The sequence below is a fragment of the Enhydra lutris genome, unplaced genomic scaffold, assembly GCF_002288905.1.
Source record: "Enhydra lutris kenyoni isolate GAN:26980312 unplaced genomic scaffold, ASM228890v2 scaffoldscaffold20, whole genome shotgun sequence".
Classification (NCBI taxonomy): domain Eukaryota; kingdom Metazoa; phylum Chordata; class Mammalia; order Carnivora; family Mustelidae; genus Enhydra; species Enhydra lutris.
This window is the reverse complement of record NW_019154104.1, coordinates 4,437,716-4,458,140: the sequence shown is the minus strand read 5'-3', so window position 1 is coordinate 4,458,140 and position 20,425 is coordinate 4,437,716. Positions and strand designations below refer to the sequence as shown.

The 20,425-nt window shown below is 57.5% G+C and overlaps 1 protein-coding gene across 1 annotated transcript in view; it reads right to left on the bottom strand.

The window, feature by feature from the left end:
* The window catches only part of LOC111148641 (coiled-coil domain containing 88C), a 125,584-nt gene that overhangs the window by 37,134 nt on the left and 68,025 nt on the right, over window positions 1-20,425 (bottom strand). The window contains exons 9-15 of the mRNA XM_022505391.1: window positions 19,712-19,793; window positions 19,193-19,351; window positions 10,268-10,414; window positions 9,470-9,614; window positions 6,272-6,456; window positions 2,423-2,560; window positions 339-1,409 (exon numbers count right to left, since the gene is read on the bottom strand). Of these exons, the coding sequence (XP_022361099.1) occupies window positions 339-1,409; window positions 2,423-2,560; window positions 6,272-6,456; window positions 9,470-9,614; window positions 10,268-10,414; window positions 19,193-19,351; window positions 19,712-19,793 (1,927 nt within the window). The remainder of the gene's footprint in view (window positions 1-338; window positions 1,410-2,422; window positions 2,561-6,271; window positions 6,457-9,469; window positions 9,615-10,267; window positions 10,415-19,192; window positions 19,352-19,711; window positions 19,794-20,425) is intronic.

The window sequence follows — 20,425 nt, the reverse complement described above, 5'->3', positions numbered from 1 at the left end:
AAAGTTATAGGAAGTGAAAGGCCAAAAAGATTAGGACGCAGGAAAGGACGATGTCAAGCATGTACATATGCAAACGCCCACGGGAGGTGATGGGACCAAGTGAGCCAGACCCGGAGTGGTGGTCAGCTCTGGCCAGGGAGACTGTAACAGGTGACGTCCCTCTTCATTCTCGTCCCCGCAGACACCATCCCGGGTAGCACCGGGGACAACACACACAATCCCACTTCTGTTTGGGAGGCGCACCCCACGGCGTGCCCCTGCGCCCTGGGACCGAGACGCCAACCCCGCCCCCTCCCCCTCCCCCGCGCACGCCGGCCCACCCGCCCGCAGCAGCTCACCTCTCGCAGGGTCGTCAGCGTCCGCGTGTGCACGGTGACTTGCTTGGTGAGGTCCCTGTTGTCCCTCTCCAGCTCCTTCAGCTTGCTGGCCGCGTCCCTGCAGCGGGCCAGCTCCTTGTCCAGGGCGCGGCTCTCCTTCTCCGCAGCGGACAGCTTGGCGGTGCTGTCGTCCAAGACCGCGTCCTTGAGCTCCACCTGCTGCCACAGCCGCTTGGCCTCCTTCTCCAGCAGCTTCTTGTCCTTCTCCAGCTGGACCACCTCCTGCTCCAGGGCCTTCCGGTCCTTCTCCGACCTCTCCAGCTGCTTGTTGGCGAGCCGGAGGGCCTCCAGGTCGCGCTGCAGGGCCTGGTTTTCGGCCTCCAGCTCCCTGAGCTCCTGCTCCAGGGCCTGGGCCTTCTGGCCACTGCTCTCCAGCGTCTGCTGCAGCCGCAGGTTCTCGGCGCTCACGCCCTGGTAGCTGAGCTCCAGGCGCTCGGACTTCTTGCTCAGGGCCTTGAGCAGCTCCACGTTTTTGCGCAGCTCCTCCTTCTCCCGCTCCAGCTCCTGGTTCTCGCGCTCGATCTGCGCCATCTTGGCGCCCGTGAAGCGCAGGGTCTCCACCATGCGGCGCAGCTCCAGGTTCTCCTCGTCCAGCTGCTTGTTGTCCCGCTCCAGGCCCTCCAGCTGCACCGACACGTTCTGCAGGGTGTCCAGCGACTTCCTCAGCTGCCGGTTCTCGAGCGCCAGGCCCCGACTCTCACGCTCCAGGGCGTCCGCCTTCTCGGTGGCGGTCTTCAGGGCGGCCACCTTCTTGGCTAGCTTCTCGTTCTCCTTCTCCAGCCGGTGCAGCTCCCTCTCCAGCTCCTCCGCCCGCTCCACCTTCTCCTTCACCTGCTCCAAGTCCTTGTGCAGCTGCTGCTTCTCGAACTCCAACTTGCTGAGTCGGCTACTCGTCTCTGTCACCGTCTGGTGGAGGGCTTTGTTCTCCTTTTCGATGTCCTTCGCGCGGGCCTCGCTGCTGACCTGCGACCTCTCCCGCAGCGACCACACCGCCTGGTTGAGACGATCCTTCTCTTGCTCGAGGACCTTGATCTGCAGAGAAACAGAATGGGCACGAATGACACAGCGGCTGCATGGATGTCGTTCAGTGATCTGGGTTCAAACCGGGAGACTCAAGTTCAGGCCCCCGAGAGAGCACCCAGATCCGTCCCGCTGCTTCCCCGGGGGCTGGTGTGGATAGCAGGTAAAGGGCACTCGTGACTTTGTTCAAGCCAAAACACACCCACAGCAGCCCGAGTGATTCAGAAATGCAAGCCACAGCTCTCCCTCTGATTCAAAAGAATGGATGAGATTTCCCGGGTACCTTTCACCCTGGCCGGTGGGACCCCCACGACCTGGGCCCGTCCGCCTGCGGCCTCCCCTTACACCACTCTCCCCCAGAAGACACTGCAGGTGTTCTCTCTCTGCCTCGAACATTCACCATCCTCAACGCCCCCACCCAACACCAACCTTTAGCACCCCTGGCTCCCCCTCATCCTGCAGGGCTCAGGGTGACTGTCAGCTCTGTGCCTCTAACATGCCTGGCACGCCACAGGACGCGTACCTTGGGCATCATGACCACTTTCCTGCCCAGAGCTTGGGGGTGGCATAGCGGGAAGAGAGAGGCCTGGCTTCTGGCTGGCATCCCCAAGCCGCTGCACCAGCCCTGGGCTGCCCACCCGGGGACTTCTTGTGGTGTGAGCCAAATAAAGCCTGGAGGCTGGCCGGGGCTGTCTACTAGGACGCTGCGGACGCCTGCAGCTGAGTCAGCTCCTTGTCCTGTGCATTGCAGGACATCTGGTAGCAGTTCTGACCTCCACCCACATGCCATCAGCCCCTTCCCTCCCCTTCTCCCAATCACGACAATCAAAACCAGGACAGCCGGTGTCCCCTGGGAGGCAAACTCTGACCACCTGCTCCTCCACTGTCAGTTCAAGAATCGCTGGTTTGGAGCAGCTCGGCTGGGCAAGTGGTGACCCGTGTGTCGCTCATCCACTACCGGGAAATGGCTGGAATCCTGGACGTGCCCTGTTGCGGGCGGGAGCATCCGTCCTGGAGACACCTACCTGCCTGGCTCTGTCAACCTTCAGGCTCTCCATGTCACTCTGCAGCTGCTCCTTCTCTCTGATCAGCTCCTCACTGAGGGTCTCCAAATCCTGGTTGCTCTGCTTCTCCCTCTCCAGCTGCGTCTGTAACTTCTCAATCTGTGGAGCCCAAAGACCCAGCCCATGCACGAGTCAGCCTTGCAAGGCGAGCTCCGCTTTAGGACAAACCCAAACCTGTCAGCTTCGCAGAATACTCTACTAGGTCTCTTCTCGAGGAAAAAAAAAACCATCCGGACGGTGTTCCGTAGCAACCTCAGTCCTGAGCCCACACCTTGCACTTTCTGCTTGGGAAGGAGGGGAAGGTCCTAGGCGCCAAGTCCTCCTCAGCCTCGCTGCCGTGTTCTCTGCCTCCTCCAGGTCCCTCGCCTCCGTCTCAGGCCTTGTCCACCCACGCGAGGGTCGGACCCCATGCTTCAGGGCCACCAGCCACTACCGTCTGATGCCCTGCTGGGACCTCCCGCTCACCCTCGTCCCTCCCCCTCCCCCACGAATGTCGCCTGGGTCGGTGACACTCCTGTTCACCCAGCTGCTTGGAGCCGTCTTCTGATGCATCTCTCCTTCCTCCTGCACCCTCCAGGTTTGTCCCCGAGTCATGTCCTGTCCGCCCGTGCTGCATCCTGCTCCACACGCCCATCGCCTGCCCCAGGCCAGGCCACATTTCATCTTGCCCAGTCGACCACCCAAGCCCCTCCTGGGCACCAAACTCTCCTGCTGGGCCCCAGCAGTGCCCGGGCTTCCTAAACATGAACCATCTAGCTCCAGCTTGTCACAGTTGTGCCCCATGCCCAGAGAGCGTGGCAGAGGCAGAAGCTGACTCAGCGGGCTGAGGCGATGCCCGTGGTGCCATTGGCAGCGCCAGGGTTTCAGGAGGGCGGCCGGCCTTCCTGCTGACACCAAAGTCCTCATCACTGCGGACAGGAGTTGGGAAAAGGGCAGGGACTGGCGTCAGAGGGACAAGGGTTCAGGATCTGGTCCCTTGCTCCTAGTGACAGGACCAGGAGCAAGTCTCTCTAACGGACATGGGGCCAGCAGTGTCCGCCTTCACAAGCTTCTGCCAGCACAGAGCGCTCAGCAGACGCCGGGCCCGTCAGGTGTGCCGATGTCAGCTGACCTCCCTAAGAGCGGGCAGACGGTTACGACCAATCATCACACGGAGGGCGACTCTGGGCGGGAGGAGCTCAGTGACTCACCCAAGGCCTTACAGTGAACACAAATCAGAGCGAGGACGCACACCAGTGGGCGACCCCAGCCCTGGTCTCGTGCACAGTCCGGGGCCCTGTGGTGCGTGCGCCCTGCCTTCCCAGCTCACCCCAAGCTCACCGTTAATCTACCTCACTGTCCCTTCTGTCCCAGAGAGAGAATTCTCGTCTGAAGACATGATTTCCCCACATTCCCCCATCCCTGCTGGATGCTCACTGTCCTCTTTCTCCCTTTCTGGTTCTTTCTGCCATGAAACTGGAGTCCCAATGCTTATTCATCCCTGAGGGACCACAGTGACCCTGGGGGAGCTCGCTGCCATCCTGCTAACCCAGAAAGGGCTTTCTGTCCTTCCTCAAGACCCCACTCAGGCTGTGGGCTCCCAGGATATGTGGGTGCCAGGGAGTTTCCTCTCAGCCGTGGGGCTGTGTGCTCCCCCAAAGGGTTGCCCCCTTCCTCTGAACATAAGGATTCTTTACTTCTCAGCTCAAGGTACAAACTCTCACGAGATCGACATAAAGTTACAGTCGCTAGAGGGAGGTGGTTTCTCTAAAGTCCGTGGAAGTTCCATGAGTGAGAGGGAGGATATTAACTTTGGGGAACGACATTTCCCACAGACATTGAAAACCTAAACAAGCTTACAGCCTGGGCTACACTCGGGATGGTGGGGAGAGCCAGGCTGGCACCAGGGGTCTGGGCCTCCAGATCACTATGTCCCCGCTGGCCCATGTCCGTCCTATGCTATGCTGTCTGGACTACCTCCAGGAAAGTCAGTGTCAGGGCTGCGTCCCTTGTGGGGCTCTGCCAGGTCGGTGGTTCACCTATGGGCCAAGAAACACCAGCCAGTGGCTGAAACACAGCCCACAGAGACAAGGATAGCAGGGTGAGGTGACCAAGGCTGGGGAAAGGAAAGAACATAACCCTCTGCACCAGGTCAGAACCAGCCCTGGGCAGGCTGAGCAGAACAGGGAGGAGAGGTGCTCTGGGGGGTAGGAGGACCTTCTTCCGGGGCTCCCTGCACCAGACACAGAGGGCTCCAGTCTGGGAATAGGGGCACCTCCTTTGCACCAGGAATGCTGTGCCAAGACATGTTTCCCATGGGCTGTGGCAGGGGAGGGGCTGTCCCCTGGGGAACTGATGCAAGAGGAAGTGGGGAGGGGCGAGAGACGGGGGCTCAGGAGTAACACCGGGCAAGCAGCCCCCACCGCCAGTCCTGTCCTGCCCTGGCGGACCCCGAGGGCAGAGGAAAGTGTGAGTGGTGGCCTCGGAGGCCAGCTGGGAGCTGGGCCAGCGAGATTACCCTGCCGCTTTTCTATGGCTGACTACGAGGACCTGCAGAGTCAAAGGTTCTCATCTCTCTAAAGGTCAATTTTTTTTTAATCTTGGCTGAGGTCGGATTGCCATTTATAAAGACATTTCCTGTGCTAGGCCCCCGTGAACGTAAAACCCCAAACTGTCTCAGTGCCTTCCACTTGCATGAGGAGCCAGGGCTCGAGAGGGGAGCTTCCCATTGTCCTCCGGGAGACCACAAAGTATCTGGCACCCAGCAGGCTGCAGAGCACACAAGCCTTCAAAGGGACGAGGAGGGTGAGTGCTGGAGCTGGGAGGCCCCCGGAGGGGACCGGAGAGACCGTTCCAGCCGCGCCTCACCCAGCGAGGAAGTGCCGGGATAGCCAGGGCGGGGTGCCTGGTCTCCGGCCTGCAGCCCCCATCCCCTGCCAATGCAGCCTCCGTACACAAGGCTGGCGGGACCTGTGTGCGGGACGGACCCCTGCACCCCTGAAGCAGCCGTCCTGCACAGCGGTTGGCAAGCGAGAGCTCCCCCCACTCTCTACCCCAGGTAGGATCTGGCAGAGGGTGTGCTCAGAGCCCACATAGCATCTGTGCCGTACCATGTGGGTGAGGAGTCTGGAAGCCCTGGGACCAACACGTGGGGGTAACCCCTAGCTCTCAACGGCCCCCTTGCACACCCTGGCATGAACTGGGGTCCTCATCACCACAGAGCAAAGACAGTTGGCAAGCCTGTGTCTATCCTCCCAGAGGTCTGGGCTCTACTGTGCTAAATCGAAGACCCAGCAGTTGTCCTGCAAGGCAAATACAATTCAGCCTTCTCTTCTTCCTCATCCCATAATCCAAGAGAAACTGAGCTCTGACCTTGTTTTACCACCAGCAATGCCCTAAAACCGTCCACCCATGTCACACACACACACACACACACACGCACACACGTGACTTACATCGCTGCTTCCTCTCCCATGTCCCATCCTATGCTTTTTAATAGTGCACTTACTCTGTGCCAGACCCTTGACCTACAGTAAGTCCTATCATCCTTACAATCCCCGTTAACCCCATTTCACAGATGAAGACAACAAGGCACACAGAGTTCAAGTCACATGTGGGCCACACCCTCAAAGAAGTGGTGCAGGGACGAGCCCCGCTGCCTCTTTACTCTTGTCGATGACCTTCCTGTCCCTCTATTACAACTGACTGTGGCTGCACTGCAGTCAGCATCTCTGCTGGGCTGTGTGTGCTTGCTACTCCTATGTGCTCTGCCCGCTGTATACTACAGACAAGGGCTGGGGGAGGAGGTCACCCACCCCTGGCTGGGGTTACCTTCTTGCTGAGCTGGTGGTTCTCCTTCTCCAGCTCCCCGCACTTCAGGCTGTTCTCCTCCAATGCCAGGGACGCGTCCCGCAGCCCCTGAATGGTGCTCTGGAGGCTCTGGTTCTCCTTCTCTAGCTTCAGGATGCGGCTGGAGGCACATTCGTTCAGCTCAAACACAAATGACTTCCTAGAGGCTAAAGCACAAAGTCGGGTAAGAGACCAACAGAGATGGACAGTCGGTGACATTTCTGTGCCAGCCCTGGGAGGCTCAGCAGGAAGGGCATGGTAATCGGCTAGTTATGTCTGCTAAGAGCAGTAAGGTGGCTGTGTGGGTATGTATGCCTGGTAGCTGCCATCCTTTAGACAGATTTTGTAATTTCACGACTGTACTGGAAAAAAATGAGATGATACATGTAAATTTGTTTAAAATTCTAAGTGAGATGAAAACGTGAGTTGAAGACAGAAAAAGGCAGATTATCTATTCTGCCCCAAAACAGCTCAAATACAAATGAAGAAGGGGGCACAGACCCAAGAGTCACGAACTAAACTTCTTGGCCCCCTCCTGCCACAAGCCGGGAAGGTAACTCAGGGGGGCTTTTTTGGAAAGGAAGAAAAGAATGTACATGAAAGCCCATGAAAGAAGGGACTGTGGGGGGTGGCGGTGGTGTCTGGGTGGGTCAGTCATTAAGCGTCTGACTTCCACTCAGGTCATGATCCCAGAGACCTGGGATCAAGCCCCTGCTCCCTGCTCACTGGGGAGTCTGCTTCTCTCTCTCTCTGTGCCCCTTCCCCCCGCTTATGCTTTCTCTCTCTTAAATAAATAAGATCTTAAAAAAAAAAAAAAAAGAAAGAAAAGAAGGGATCAGGGCTGTCCTGTCCCCACCTGTCCCGTCAGTAGTTCCACATGCTCCATTCTGGGAGCCTTACCACACTTGCTAACACAGCCTCCCCACCGGCTTCTTATTCATCAGGCCAGGGGTTGGAGGCACACAGAGGGGATGGCTTTCATAGCAAGCACATCAAGCTGGAAACAAAACGTGTGCATTCACACCCTCTGTCTGATCGTAAGAACTGGAGGCATCAGCATCCATCTTGAAGCGTTCCTCACCCACCGAGGATGGCAGAACATCCCCAACAAGCCGGAGTGTCCTACAGACCCCAGGCAACAGCAGGCACGCCGCGGAGGCGGTGGCGGGAGTGTTCGCCGTGCCGACCCTCCCAGGCCGGCGCACACGTCAGCACATGTATTCTCAAGGGACACACATGCATGGAGGGCTCAGTTCTCACCATGCTACAAATGCAACGAGCCCGACCTAAGACCCCAGGGACTCAGGACCTGGGATCACTCGGATCATACCTCTGCAGCAACCATGAGGAAAAATAACATTTTAAAATTGTGGTGTAATACACAGAACATAAAATTAACCATTTTAATCATCTTCCGCATGCAGCTCTGTGGCGTTTGGTACAGTCTCACTGTCCTGCCACCGGCCCCGCCGTCTACCTCCACTTTGTGGTCATTCCCGACTGCAGCTCTGTGCTCACGGCATCAAAGCGAAGGTTCCACAAGTTAAACAATGGAACTGATTACAAGCCTCATTTCCTCTTCAGTGAAAGGCAGGGCCTCAGAGACCACGATGAGGACACAACAGTTTATCACAAAGAAAACCAACGGCTCTTCGCCGAGCGCTGTGTTCATCAGCATCCCCAGCAATCGGGTGTGCGTGTGCATGTGTGTGCATGTGCATACGCGTGTGTGTGCAGGTGCATGTGGGGGGGATGGGTTTTGATGCGACCAAGAAGAAAGGTGCTCAGCACGGACTGCCCGCCCGTGGGCCAGGCACGGTGTAACGCTTCACGCTTCCTGTCACTGGATATTCACAGCAATCCTGCGAGGTGGCTTCGTTACCCCCCTTTTGCAGGATAAGAAACCGAGGTTTAAAGGAGGTCATCTAGCCAGCTGCTCTGACTGGAGAAGCCACCACAGCACACACGCACCAGGATGTTCAGGCTCTACTCCCCCTATGCCGCCATTCAAACCAACGCCCCTCAGCTTCCAGATAAGCACTAGGAGCTGGACCACCAAGAAGAAATCATCATCACTGACCTGAAAGGGCTCACAAACATACTTTAGTCTGAATTGGTGAGGCTTACCAACCCCATCAGCTGCCCCTCGCAGTTGGTCTGAGCCTGTCCTAGGCAGCCCGCACCACGTCTCTGCTCCACCAGGGGGCATCAGTCCTCCCCACTGGACCTCCACCCGCAGAGCAGGGGATCCCTGTGACCCCCCAGCCCTGCGGGCCCACCCTCCCAACAGCACTGGGGCACCAAAGCTCGGATAGAACTAACTTCTCACATAGATTAACAATTTACTCAACTGATTTTAGGTTCGGAGCTCAAAGATAAGAAATAACCAGCTGCTCTCAGCAACCTTTTCATTATGCTTAGGGATTGTACCAGAATTGAAAAAGCCACCCCCAAACCAGCCAATGCCCTACCAACGCTCTGTAAAGTTCTAAGTAAACATTAACTTGCGCTCTCAGGTGCAGGAGTACTATTTTTGAACAAAGGAACTGGCTTATTGTTTGCCCAGCAGGCAGAGCTTCCTGCTGCTGGGCTGACTCCTGCCCCACCCACCTTCCCCCAAGCCAACACCTCGTCTGGGGTGCTGGGCAGCCGCCGCGGCCGCGCAAGCACAGGGAGAGAGAAAGAGGTCCCGGTCCGGCGAGCAGTAGCCACTTAGCAATCCCCACCCGGAGAGACAGAAAACAGACTGCATCCATCTTGCCCAATTATGCAAATGAACAGAGGAAATAACGCTGGTGGTACAGCCAGAGTGGAGATTAATGGCCCCTGGGGATGTCACCTGCCATCCAGAGCTTTCAACCATCCACAGAGAAGCCCAAGATGTCCTCTGGGGGTCAGCATGCTGTAATCTGGAAGCTCCTAGGACGGTCCATATGGGAAATGAGAAAGCGGGCAACACTTAATTTGCATTTCGCGTCCCAACAAGGAGGCTGCCAGACCCCTCATGTTCTCCTGGGGGAGAACTGCAAGGAAACTGTTCCAAATGGCACTTGAAAGAAATTCTTTTTATTTGAGGGCGAATGGACAGACTGACATGGAAGATTCTGAGCCAAGTGTTCAGCTCCCTGGCCGAGGGAGAAGGGGCAGCTGGGTCGGCTGGAGACACCAGGTGCTACCCACCGTTGGACAGGTCCGCGTTCTTGGACAGCTGCTCCAGCTCCCAGCCGAGGTGGGCAGACTCATTCATGCTCTGCTTCTGGGCTATCTCAAGGACCATGTTTTCCTCCAGCAGCTCCTCGATTCTCTTCTTGTCTGTGTCCCGGTCCTGGTGCAGAAAGAGGGAAGGAGTAAGACCCTGGCCCCCCAGGCACCTGCCCTCATTTCCCCCAGGATGAAGGGACTCCATGCACCTGCTCACTGCAAAAAAAAAAAAAAAAACCCAAAAAACAAACAAAAAAACCCCCAAAAAAGCCCAGCTGCAAGGAAATGTCTCCAACCCCACAGCCAGCTGTGAGAGTTACAGCTGCTAAAAGACACCCTGTCCCAGTGACCTGGATGATGAACAGAGCCCCGAGGTCTCTAATGAACGCTGTCTGGACAGAGTGACATACCACGTGGGGCCTTAGAGAAAGTACCGTGAGGCCGGGCGGCTCTGTGGCCTTCAAGCAGGCCCAACGGGCCTTGAAGACGCTCCCGCATCACAGTTCAGCCCACACCGTGGAGGCCAGCAGAGACCTTCTTGTAACAGACACACGTGGACATCCATCCTTACAGAAAAGCATGAGCAGTCGAGCCCTATCTTGTAGGCATCAAATCCTGCCCCCTCCATGGCCCCCGGGAACACCATGGCAGCAGCAGCAGCGTGAGCCCAGGCCGAAAGCCCAGAGAAGGGCAGAGCGTAAACCTGAACCTGCCCCAGTCCATGGGGGATGCAGTGACGGCGGGGGGGTGGTGGGTGGGGGGGAGTGGTGGCAATACCAGTTCCAGGTCGTGAAGCTTGGACTTGAGCTGCAGGTTCTCTTTCTCTAGCTCGTGAACTTTGTCGCCCCGGGCCCGGGCCGCGGTCAGCTGCTCCTCCAGCATGGCCTTGGTCTCGATTAAAATGATGTTGTCTTCTCTCAGCTCCTGCTCCACAAAGACACACATGAGAACGGTCAGATGAAGGCACCCGGGTCACAAGGGCTCGAGACCCAGACCCATGCTGCAGGGGTGGGGTGGGGCTGCAGCACTGGGGGTGGGGGGTGCGGGTGTGGGCGGGGCTCCACCTCTGAGCACCTTCACCGTCAGGCTGCGCCAGGCCAGACGGGAGTCATTACTGGAAGAGAAAATCCACCATCAGGCAGCTCCCTGAACTCGGGCCCTCCTTCAGTGCACTCTTCCTTGGTGCCTACTTCGTGCCGCTGTGGTAGGAAGGCGTTTGGCACCTACAACCTCATCGGGGCGGACAAATGGATGCTGCCGACCGACATGGGACCTTGCTGAGCCCCATTTCCTTAAGCAGGAAGAGATGGGGCTGAGAAACAGTCCCGGGCTCGAAGGCTGAGTCCAGTCCTCGGGACTCAACATGTATTTCGTGATCAGGGTCCAGGGAAGAAAGGAGCTACTGACACGAGCTTTCATTCCAGATCCGGCTCCTACCCGAACATCCTACATACATGCTATTGGACAAACAATGGTTCTAGAAATGGGGACTCTCTAAGACTTAAGTCACAATCAGAGGGGAACCCCACAAATCAGCACCCCGCTCCTTGTGTGTTCGGCACGTGCCAGGTGTGGAATGAGATGGCCATTCCCTCGCAGAGCCCCTTCACATAAGAAGGGCTGCTGGACTCGTAATCCTGCACCATGCGGTGCCATTTCTCCTCCCCTCCCTACCCCACTTATGGGGCCTCTTGGTTTCTCCTCTCCCCAGAGCCCTTCCAGCACCACTCAGTATGTTGGAGGCACTGAGTTTCCCCAAATGCCTTCACAGTGTGCAAACACCCAGATGTGGGGACGTGTCTGCTTTTCTCGGTGGCGGTTTTCAAAGGCTTGTCCCGCTGACAGCTGGGTAGCTCCTGCTTGCCCACTGTGTGTTCAGTTTCCCTGCATCAGAGATTCTCAGGAAAGGGGAAACCACGTGCCTTCTGGTCAGCGGTCACGCTTCTGATCAAAGGCTGGCTGCTGAGAAGGCTTTAAGCCTCAGGATTACCTAAGTGCCCTCTTTCTGTTAAGAGAACATGTCCACCATGAGGCTGGTCCTGCACTGGGTGTTCTCCACCCCTCCCTCCCTCACTCGGTCCCACAGCCCCAAGATGGAAGTAGGGACTGTCCCCTCCTACAGAGGGAGACTCTTACTTGGGTAAATTAAGGAATGAACCCAAAGCCATGATGCTCGAGAGGAGCTGGGATTTGAATTCCGGCCCGAGAACTCCAGACTTGTGTTCTCTCCACTGCCTCAACTGCCTGCAAACCATCCTTAAGGGGTTCATGGGGGAAAGAGGCCCCAGCCAGCAATAATGACGTGACCTAGAGCACACAGAGGGGTTTTGAGCAGGAAGAAGGCCTGGCCTTCCCTCTCCGGCCTGCACAGTTCACACCCTGAGCTCTAGCAGACCCACCCAGCCGCACTCCCCATATCACCTCACGGCTGGGTCCTCAGCTCCCACCGCACAGGCTGTCCCTTCAGCCTCATAACCAGCTCCTAATCAGCATGCAAAACCCAGCCTGGGTTGCCCCCTCTGAGAAATGCTTGCAAATTCTTTCTGTCCTGCCTGCTGAGCCAGGTACTTGGGCTCCCAGAGTGCTCTGGACACACCGTGAGGCGACGTGGCCTTCACTCCTCCCTGAGACCCATCAGCTTCAGGGTAGGGCTGTTCCACGTCTGTTCTTGTGGGCCTCAGAGGTATGTTCAATAACACCTGTTGGCGGAATCATACCATGGGAGGGCGGGGGGCAGTCAGAGGGCATGTGACATGGGCCCTGAAGGACTCAGCGACCTCCAACAGGCAGGGATGGAGAAAAGTGTACAGGAGTGAAACAGAGCATGGAACATGACGGTTTTTAACTACTTCCCAAATACGTCTCCATCATCGCTTCTCGGCCCTTTGACTAAGATCAAGTGCAAATACGTCTCCCATCTTCTGGCCTCCACCTCGACCTCCACCATATTCAAGCCAACAGAAATAGCTCAGCTTGCCTCGTACACCCTACTCCCTCAGAAGCGAGAAACCGGATCCGCGCAAAGTTGTGCCCGAGCTGCTACAGCAAGCCGAAGGCTCGGCCTGGAGGACTGAGAGGCCTCGTTCCTCATGCTGGGGCAGCAGCCCGAAGCCAGCCGGCCCCCCTGCAGACCTGACCTCGACTGAACCAGGAGGCTATTTCAAGGCCTGACCCAGCTCTGCGAACAGCTGAGGGGCCACATTTAGGCAGTCACAGGCCATGCCTGATGGCTGGTCCCCAAGGGCTCGAGAGCTGCCACCACTAATCTGGCACGGAGACCGGGAGCAGGGACCGGGGATATAGGCCGACAGGCTATGGCTCCCAGGCCTGCCAACGCGCCGTTAGCTGTGGGACATGAGGCAAGAGCTTGTCCATCCATCAGGGATCCCTCCCTAACACCGACAGGGCGGACCCGGGATCAGGTGTGGTAATGCCCAGGATGTACTCCAGACACGGCGCCCAAGGCCCAGGGAGCAACGGGCTGTCACCATTTCCTCACACCCCTGGAAGACACCGGTCAGCCCGGCAGCCTCCGAGCCTCCATCCACCAAGGAGCAGGCAGAGACTCGTTTCCATGGGGCCTCCTTGACCCCAATGAGCACCAAACAGCAGAGGCAGCAGTGGGGTGGGCCTGGGGGGTGGGGGCAGAATCAAAGACACAACCAGCTCCTTCCCGCTGGGCTCAGACTGCAGCCTCCAGCCCAGAGGTGTCCTCGGGAGGGAGACAGGGCCCTCCACTCTGGCAGGCGGACCTCCTGCTCACTCCGTAGAGATCACCTCCTGGCGGAACACCATCTGCTCGGCCCTTTGCACCGCGGTCTGCTAAGCTCCATGGAAGGTTCCAGGAGCGTTGCGGACCGAAGTGTAAGCCCAGCATCAGATCTGCCCTGCTCTAACTTCACACCATACTGAATTTCATCAGAACTCCTTAGAACACAGAGAAACGCAAAGTCGCTGGTGGAAACGGAAGATCTAGGCTCCAAGGTTCTTGCTCCGTTCCCTGAGTCTGAACCTTCCCCGCTTACGGCATGATGTCTGAATCCCCACATGGTCTGCTGGAGGCCAGGCCCCCCCCCGCCCTTCTGCCATCATCCCCTCCTCGAGGCCCCCCATCTCTCCTCTCCCCCGCACCCTCTTTGTCTCTACAAGCCCCCTCCCTTATTTCCTTCCTCAGCAAGGCCGCAGCCCTGCAAACAGACACACGTGTTCCAACGCCAGGTGCGCCTCCTTACTGGCAGGGCCAGTTCCACGAGGGGTGGAGGAACCCTCAGCTTTCCCGTCTGGAGAAAGTGAGAGGAAGCCGCAGTGGCCGCTAAACCTGGTGGGCCACCCCGAGGTTTACATGTGATGATATGGCTGGAGCTTAGGCACTCCTGGCAGGCAGAAAAAGCTCCAAAAACCCAGTTCTTACTGCTCATCTAAAAACCTCGCTGTGCACCTGCCCTGGGCCAGACCACAGCTGTGTACTTCTGGCTTTTCAGGCCATCAGTTTCTGTCACAACGCCTCAACTCTGCAGGTGTACCAGAAGCCGCCACAGAAAACATTGTGCATGGATGGATGCAGCGACGTTCCAATAAAACTTTATACTTACAACGGATGGGGGGTGGGATTTCAGCCTTAATGGACTGTAGTTTGCCCATCCCCAAGCTACACAACACGCTCGAGGACTCAAGCTCTAGGTCAGTGAGGCACAAGTTGGTGGGGACAGAGGAACACTCACCATCACAGCCCCACGGGTTGAACACTGCTGGGGCTGTGCAGGGGGCCTATAGGAAATGAGAAGCTTCGGAAAGACCCGCAGAGCTTGACCTATCCTCTCCTCATCTGGCCTTGCTGGAGGAGACAGACTGGGCCCAGGATGCCTCAGTGGGGCAATGGGGAGACCTGAAGTGGGTGAGTGCTGGACAAGGCAGAGTGTGGATTTTAACCCCAGAGCAATGCACAGATGCCCAAGGAACTCTTAGAAGGGTCACCATGGTGGCAGGACAGAGAGGTATGAACGAGGACAGATGGAGGCTGAGCGGCCGGTTCAGATGCTTGTGGAGGGCATCTTGGGGGCAGGCCCTGGGGTCAATGACCAACGACAGAGAAGGTGGGCAGAGGCCCTCACTCTTCAGCCTGCCTTTGGGCAGTGGCAAGGACATGCTGGCAGGTGGGGAAATGGGCTCTGGAGGATGGGGAGCCCCTGGGGCCAGGCGGGGCTGGGGTGGACTGCTCACGAATCCAGCTGCTAACTGCTCTCCCAACAACCCACCCCACCCCTTGGTGCAGGATCAGTCGGTTCCCGGGTCTCACTAGGATAAGTGCACTGGAAACACGATGCCAGGGCACCCCCTTTTACAGATGGGGGCAAGCCTCCCTCAACAACCCAGCAGGATGTGTGGCAGCTAGGACTGTGCCCTGCTTGGTCTCCACCTCTCAGACTGAGTTGACTTTGGAGCCAGCACTGCCCAGAAAGCCATCAATCTCAGAAGAGTGAGGACAAGGCCCGTCTTACTTTTATTCTGCTTAAGACGCAGATGGTAGCGAGGCACCTGCCCTTTGCTGTTGGGAATTTCAGCCAAAAGCAAACTGTGGGACAAGACGAACCTCCAGGAAGCAGCTCTGCCTCTGTCCTCCTCCCACATGCCCTGCTGGCAGGAGTGGGGCGGGGGGTCACTGGCTTGCAAAGGGGAGTCAGGACCACCCGTGCACCCACCCCAGGCTTCCCTCCATGCCGGTCTCCTGCTGCGTGAGCCCTCGTACAAACCAGACTATGAGCCACAGAAGAGCTGCCAGGAGTGTAACAACAAAACATGGAAACTCATGGTCCATATTTTTCAAACCAAAATTAACCCTGCCCTTGCCCTGAACTCCAAGGCCTTTGATCAAAAATTTCCTCCCATGCGGAACTAACACTTGCTGCCCCCCAGGACACAGGTTATCGTGTTTCTCCTCAGTGAGACTGGCCAGGATCTCCGGGAAGGCACCTGGGCCACCTGCCACGCCCTGTGTCTAGAAGTGAGTCCCCTATGGGGTAGATATCCACAGCATGAGCGGGCATGAACACAACAATCACCTAACACCACTCCCTCCTGGAGGGGACAAGAGCTCTTGATCCTTCCTGTCCTTCTCCCCAGGCTAAGTCTCTCCATTGCTGAGCAATGGGGCTCTGCCCGACTCGTGGGGTGATTATGAAACGCCCAGTGAGTGCCAGGCCCCGGGCCATGCAGTCCGGTTAAGACCCGGTCCCTGCCCTCAGGGGCTCCAGGGGCACACAGAAGGCCTCCATGCAAGGTCCACCCACAGACCTGCCGTCCACCCCGCCCACCCCATCTCTGGCCCAGAAAAGCCAGCAGGAAGGAGAAAGCACCCTGTCCATCAGCGACTGGGGGCCTCGTGCCTGGCAGAGCAGAAGAGCCATCTGAGAGCGAGCCCGCAGAATGCACATTCCCGGGGTCCACTCCCAGGACCAAAGGTGGTACCCAGGAATCTGCATTTTGAACAGGCAACCTGAACAGATGGGGACACGGCCCCAGGTGGATACAGACCACATCTTGAGAAACAGAGATGATCTAACACTCCCCGTGGAGTGGTTTCACAGCTTGAAACTGATTAATATTTTACATTATCTCATTAGTAAATTGATGTTAATCCCAAATCAGCTTATTCAAAACAGTTAATGCCCACTGCTATCTTTTTACTTTCCACCCCTCCCTGTATTTTGTTATGGAAATTTAAAGTACCCTGAAAACTTGAAGTATTCTGAGCGTCTTGCACAGACCACCTAGATTCGTAATTAATGTTCTGCTCTCTCCTTGTCACACGTCCGCCCATCTACCCAGCCCTCTGTCCATTTGGTCTTTGGTTTTTGGATGTGTACACCAAGGTCGATCTCAAGTCACAGCCACATTTCTATCGCTGCACACTTCTCATTGTCTAGAAGTTGTTCGGGAATCCTATGGTGAATCCCTTGGGAATGGGCATCAGCACACCCTGGAAAATCTGATTTTCCATCAAAGCTGGGCAACCCTGCTTACTGAAACACAAGCACGGGCCCATCCAACACACCTGTGCATCAAGGCGGTGTTGCCCCTGACACAAAGCACTGGGGGGGACCAAGTAGCCCAGGCCTAGGCTCCCATATTCGGGGCCAGACGGCCTACCTCCATCCCTGGAGGCCCCCAATACTGCTGGCTCTCCTCTGAAAGCAGCCTGCTTTGAGGTCTCTGAGCGGCATTCCAGGTTCACTCCCAGCACAGAGTCAAGTGCTCTGGTGGGCGGCCAGCTGGGGGTCAGGGGTCTAGGCAGGGGTCTGGGAGGAGGATACTCCAGGTGGCCCAGCGGCAGACAGCTCTGCAGACGCTGCCCCAGGAAAACCCCAGACAGCATTCTTTCAGCAAGTATCTGTCCACTGGTCTAGATGCTGAGCACGGAGCCACAATCACAGCAAACATACTCCCCACCTCGGGGCCTTTGCCAGTGGGAGCGAGGGAAGCTGCAGCAGAAAAGGAGCCTGGAACATGAGGCAGACCCGGGTCCGCACGGGATGCCATCGACCCCGCGTGGTCCATGCAATGGCCCAGAGCTCAGTGCGTCCCCGGAGCTGCTGTGAGAAATGAACAAAAGCACACAGCTGTTGCTCTACTCCTGCTCAGCCCCTCCTGGCTTTGTGGCAGGGAGCGGGCAGGAGGAGGTGGGCCCGTCCGGGCAGGTGATACCTGGCTGGTAGACTTCTCATAGCCCGTGGCTTCCTGACAGCCTGTGATCCGTTCCCCACCCAGCAACCCCAATGAACTTTCTGAAACAGAAACCACACTGTTCCCCTCACTGACACGCTTCCTGAGGATGGCAGGTACCTTCCACGCGGAGGCCTGGGACTCCCCTCCAGACAGTGAGCAAGATCCAAGGAGGAGTGCCCACGTACTGCCATCCGCTGACCCCTGTTATCACGGGCATCACAGCACAGCACGACTCATTCTCTCTCCGACAGTCTGAACTCTGCGGACCAGTCCCAGGGCATCAGCCAGCCTAGGCGGCAAAGCATCTGTAAACCTGCCACCTGCCCCCAAGTAAACACCTCACGGAGACGCACGCTATTTCTTTCGTGGCTAAAAAAACTAAAGCAAAATTTCAAGCACTACCGGTTTCACGGTAGCTCTTCACTAGGACATGCATCAAGGTGAAAAATGTCGTGGTTGCCGCAGAGAGCCATGAAACATGAGAACTGGAAAAATCAGACTGGGGGTCCCAGGAGAAACCCTGAAAGTCTGGGAGCTCCGTGAAGCAGGGCACGTGTCATCCTGCATCTAGATCCCTCACTGCTGCTCTAGCTTCGCACGCCACGAACGCTCCACGGGCTGTGTCTGGAGGACTGCACAAGGCCGCTCGGACAGGGCAAAGGCATGAGCACGGAGATTAGAGGCTGGATCCTGACACCCATCACCCCAAGGGACAGAGCTGGGGGAAGAGGTGGGAATCACACTCTGCCCCTGATCCCACCTGGGGGCTGCATCGGGTGCTCCCCCCTCCCCCCCAGGCACCAGTGTGCAGGAGGCGCGGCTAGGGCAGTGGTCTGGGCAAACATGAAGGACTGTCTCTCCTTCTCCCAACTATGGCATTTCTAGTAAGTGAGGAGAGGCCCTGCTGTGTGCCCACGTCCCACAACCTGTCAGTCCCAGGATTTATGCCTTTCAAATTCAGCACGGCCAGCCAACCAGCCAACCATTTCCAGAACAAAGAGCTGGCGTCCCACACGCACCCCAGGCTCAGGCCAAGGCAGCAGCACCAAAGGCGCCTTCTCCACAGGAGGTAGGGTGTCACATTCCTCAGGGAACAGATACTCCTTGGGCAACAAACAGGCCCTGCCCCTACGGCCTCCCACCCTCCTCCCATGGCCCCGGGGCAGGCCCTGCCCGCTGCAGGAGCGCCTGTCTGGTCTTCAGCCACACAGCCTTCCCCAAGCATGCCTGCCAGCAGCATGGCTGGGAGAGGACCACTGTGCTCCCCAGACCTGTGCTCAGTCCCCTCAAAACCTCCTGGGTGGCAACTGGGATTATTTCTTACCAAACAAGCCCACTTGGTATGCGCTGACAACCTGATTCTACCAGCCCAGAACAACTACTTCCAGAGCCCCCGGCGTTAGTGATGGGGGCAAAACCCCCGAAGCCTTGGAAAAAAGGGTCCTAGAACCTGCAGCTGACATGAGGCAGTTGGGGTGAACGACTGAGGCATCACCTGGGTCTTGGTCTCCAGTCCCGTCAGCCCTGATGCCCTCCCCGGCACCATCCACCCAGAACCTCAAGATCCGAGTGGGTTCCACAACTGAGGGCTTACTATGGGACCAGCCCAAGTGCCAGGAATTCTGCCCCTTTCATCTGAAAAAAAAAAAAAAAAAACCTCATGAAGTGGTAGGACTATCTCTATTTTAAGGATGAAAAAACGGAGTTCTAGCAAGAGTTAACCACCAAAAACAGCAAGAAGAAGAAAAAGAAAAATCCTTGAGTAGAAGGTCATCACTGTGGTATGAAGCAGGAGAAGGAAAAATGCTAAAAGAAATCAGAGGACTTCATTACAGGAGCTCTCCCTCCTCCCACTGCCCTCCCCACCTCCAGCCAGGCAGGGAGCACAGAGCGGGACCTTCCAGGGAAGTATCGCCGTGGAGATCCCATGGCTCCCTTTTCCCCACACCTGGCAGGTGCGTCTGGGAGGCGTGGGCTCACCTCCATGCGGGCCTTGTAGAAGTCCACGTCATGCAGCTTCTCCTTGCAGCGCACGAGCTCCATCTCCAGCCTCTCCACGCGGTTCGCCTTCTCCCTCAGGGAGTCTAGCTCGTCTCGGTATGCGCGAGCAGAGCGGGCGTCAGCCGCCAGCTGGATGTTCTGGAAGGTGGGAAAAGGCAGGGGAACCCAGCTCAGGGCATCCCTCTGCAGAGGGAGGAGGGGTCGAGCCCCAGGGGTGTAACATTTCCAGGACACCCCAGGAGAAGCCAGGTTCTGGTGGCCGAGCACGTCCATGTTGGGGGAGGGTCCCCCACACACATGGTCACTCCCCCACCAAAGCAGTTCTTAGGACAACTGGCTCTCGGGCCGTGCTGCTTTGGGCCAGACAGAAACAGAGACCTTCGCTGGAAGCTCCTGAGGCCACATTCCCAAACCTCCAGGCCACAGTTCTGGGGGAGCCCCCCAGACATGGGCACAGCTCCCTACCCCACAGACATGGGCACAGCCCCTCCCACTCACCTCCTGCTTGACTTTCTGCAGCTCTAGCACCAGCTGGTCCACCTCATGCCTGGTGTCCCCAAGCTGCTCCGTCTTCTCCTCCCTGGGGGCGACGTGGAGGCACCATGGTGAGCCCTTCTCAGTTAGCAACCCCACCAGCCCCCCACCTCACGAGACCACAGCAGGGAGAGGGAAGGGGACACTTCCGGGAGCCAGGAGGGCAGTCTGCAGACCGAGCCCGCCAAAATGTTCCTACTCAAATTCTTCTCCCATTTCTAACCTTTAAAAACCTGCTCTCAAACACCCCCCACCAGACACGGGATTTCCTTCTGAGGGTGCGGGCAGGTAAGAAGGCTCTAACTACAGGTGCATCTCCCACAGCCAGGCAGGCAGCCAGGGGGAGGCAGGCAGCTCCCAGGGTGGGGTGAAGTGAATGTCACTTCACCTGCTGCAGGAAAGAGGGGACAACAGGTTCACCTGATGGGGGGAGCCACATCCTCCCTCCAGGCAAGAAAACCTCCCCGGGTGTGATTATTCCTGCCCCTGACCAGACGGGTGTGGACAGACGATCTGTAACCTGGACTCGCAGGAGCCCAGACAGGGAGGCGACCGGGCCATGTTCAAACTGCGACCAAGCTCGGGGCAGAGCCGAGCCCCGCTGACACTGGGGCCCACACCAGCGCGCTCCGGTCAGCCACACCGCGCCAAGGGAGATGGCACGACAGACTGTGCTGG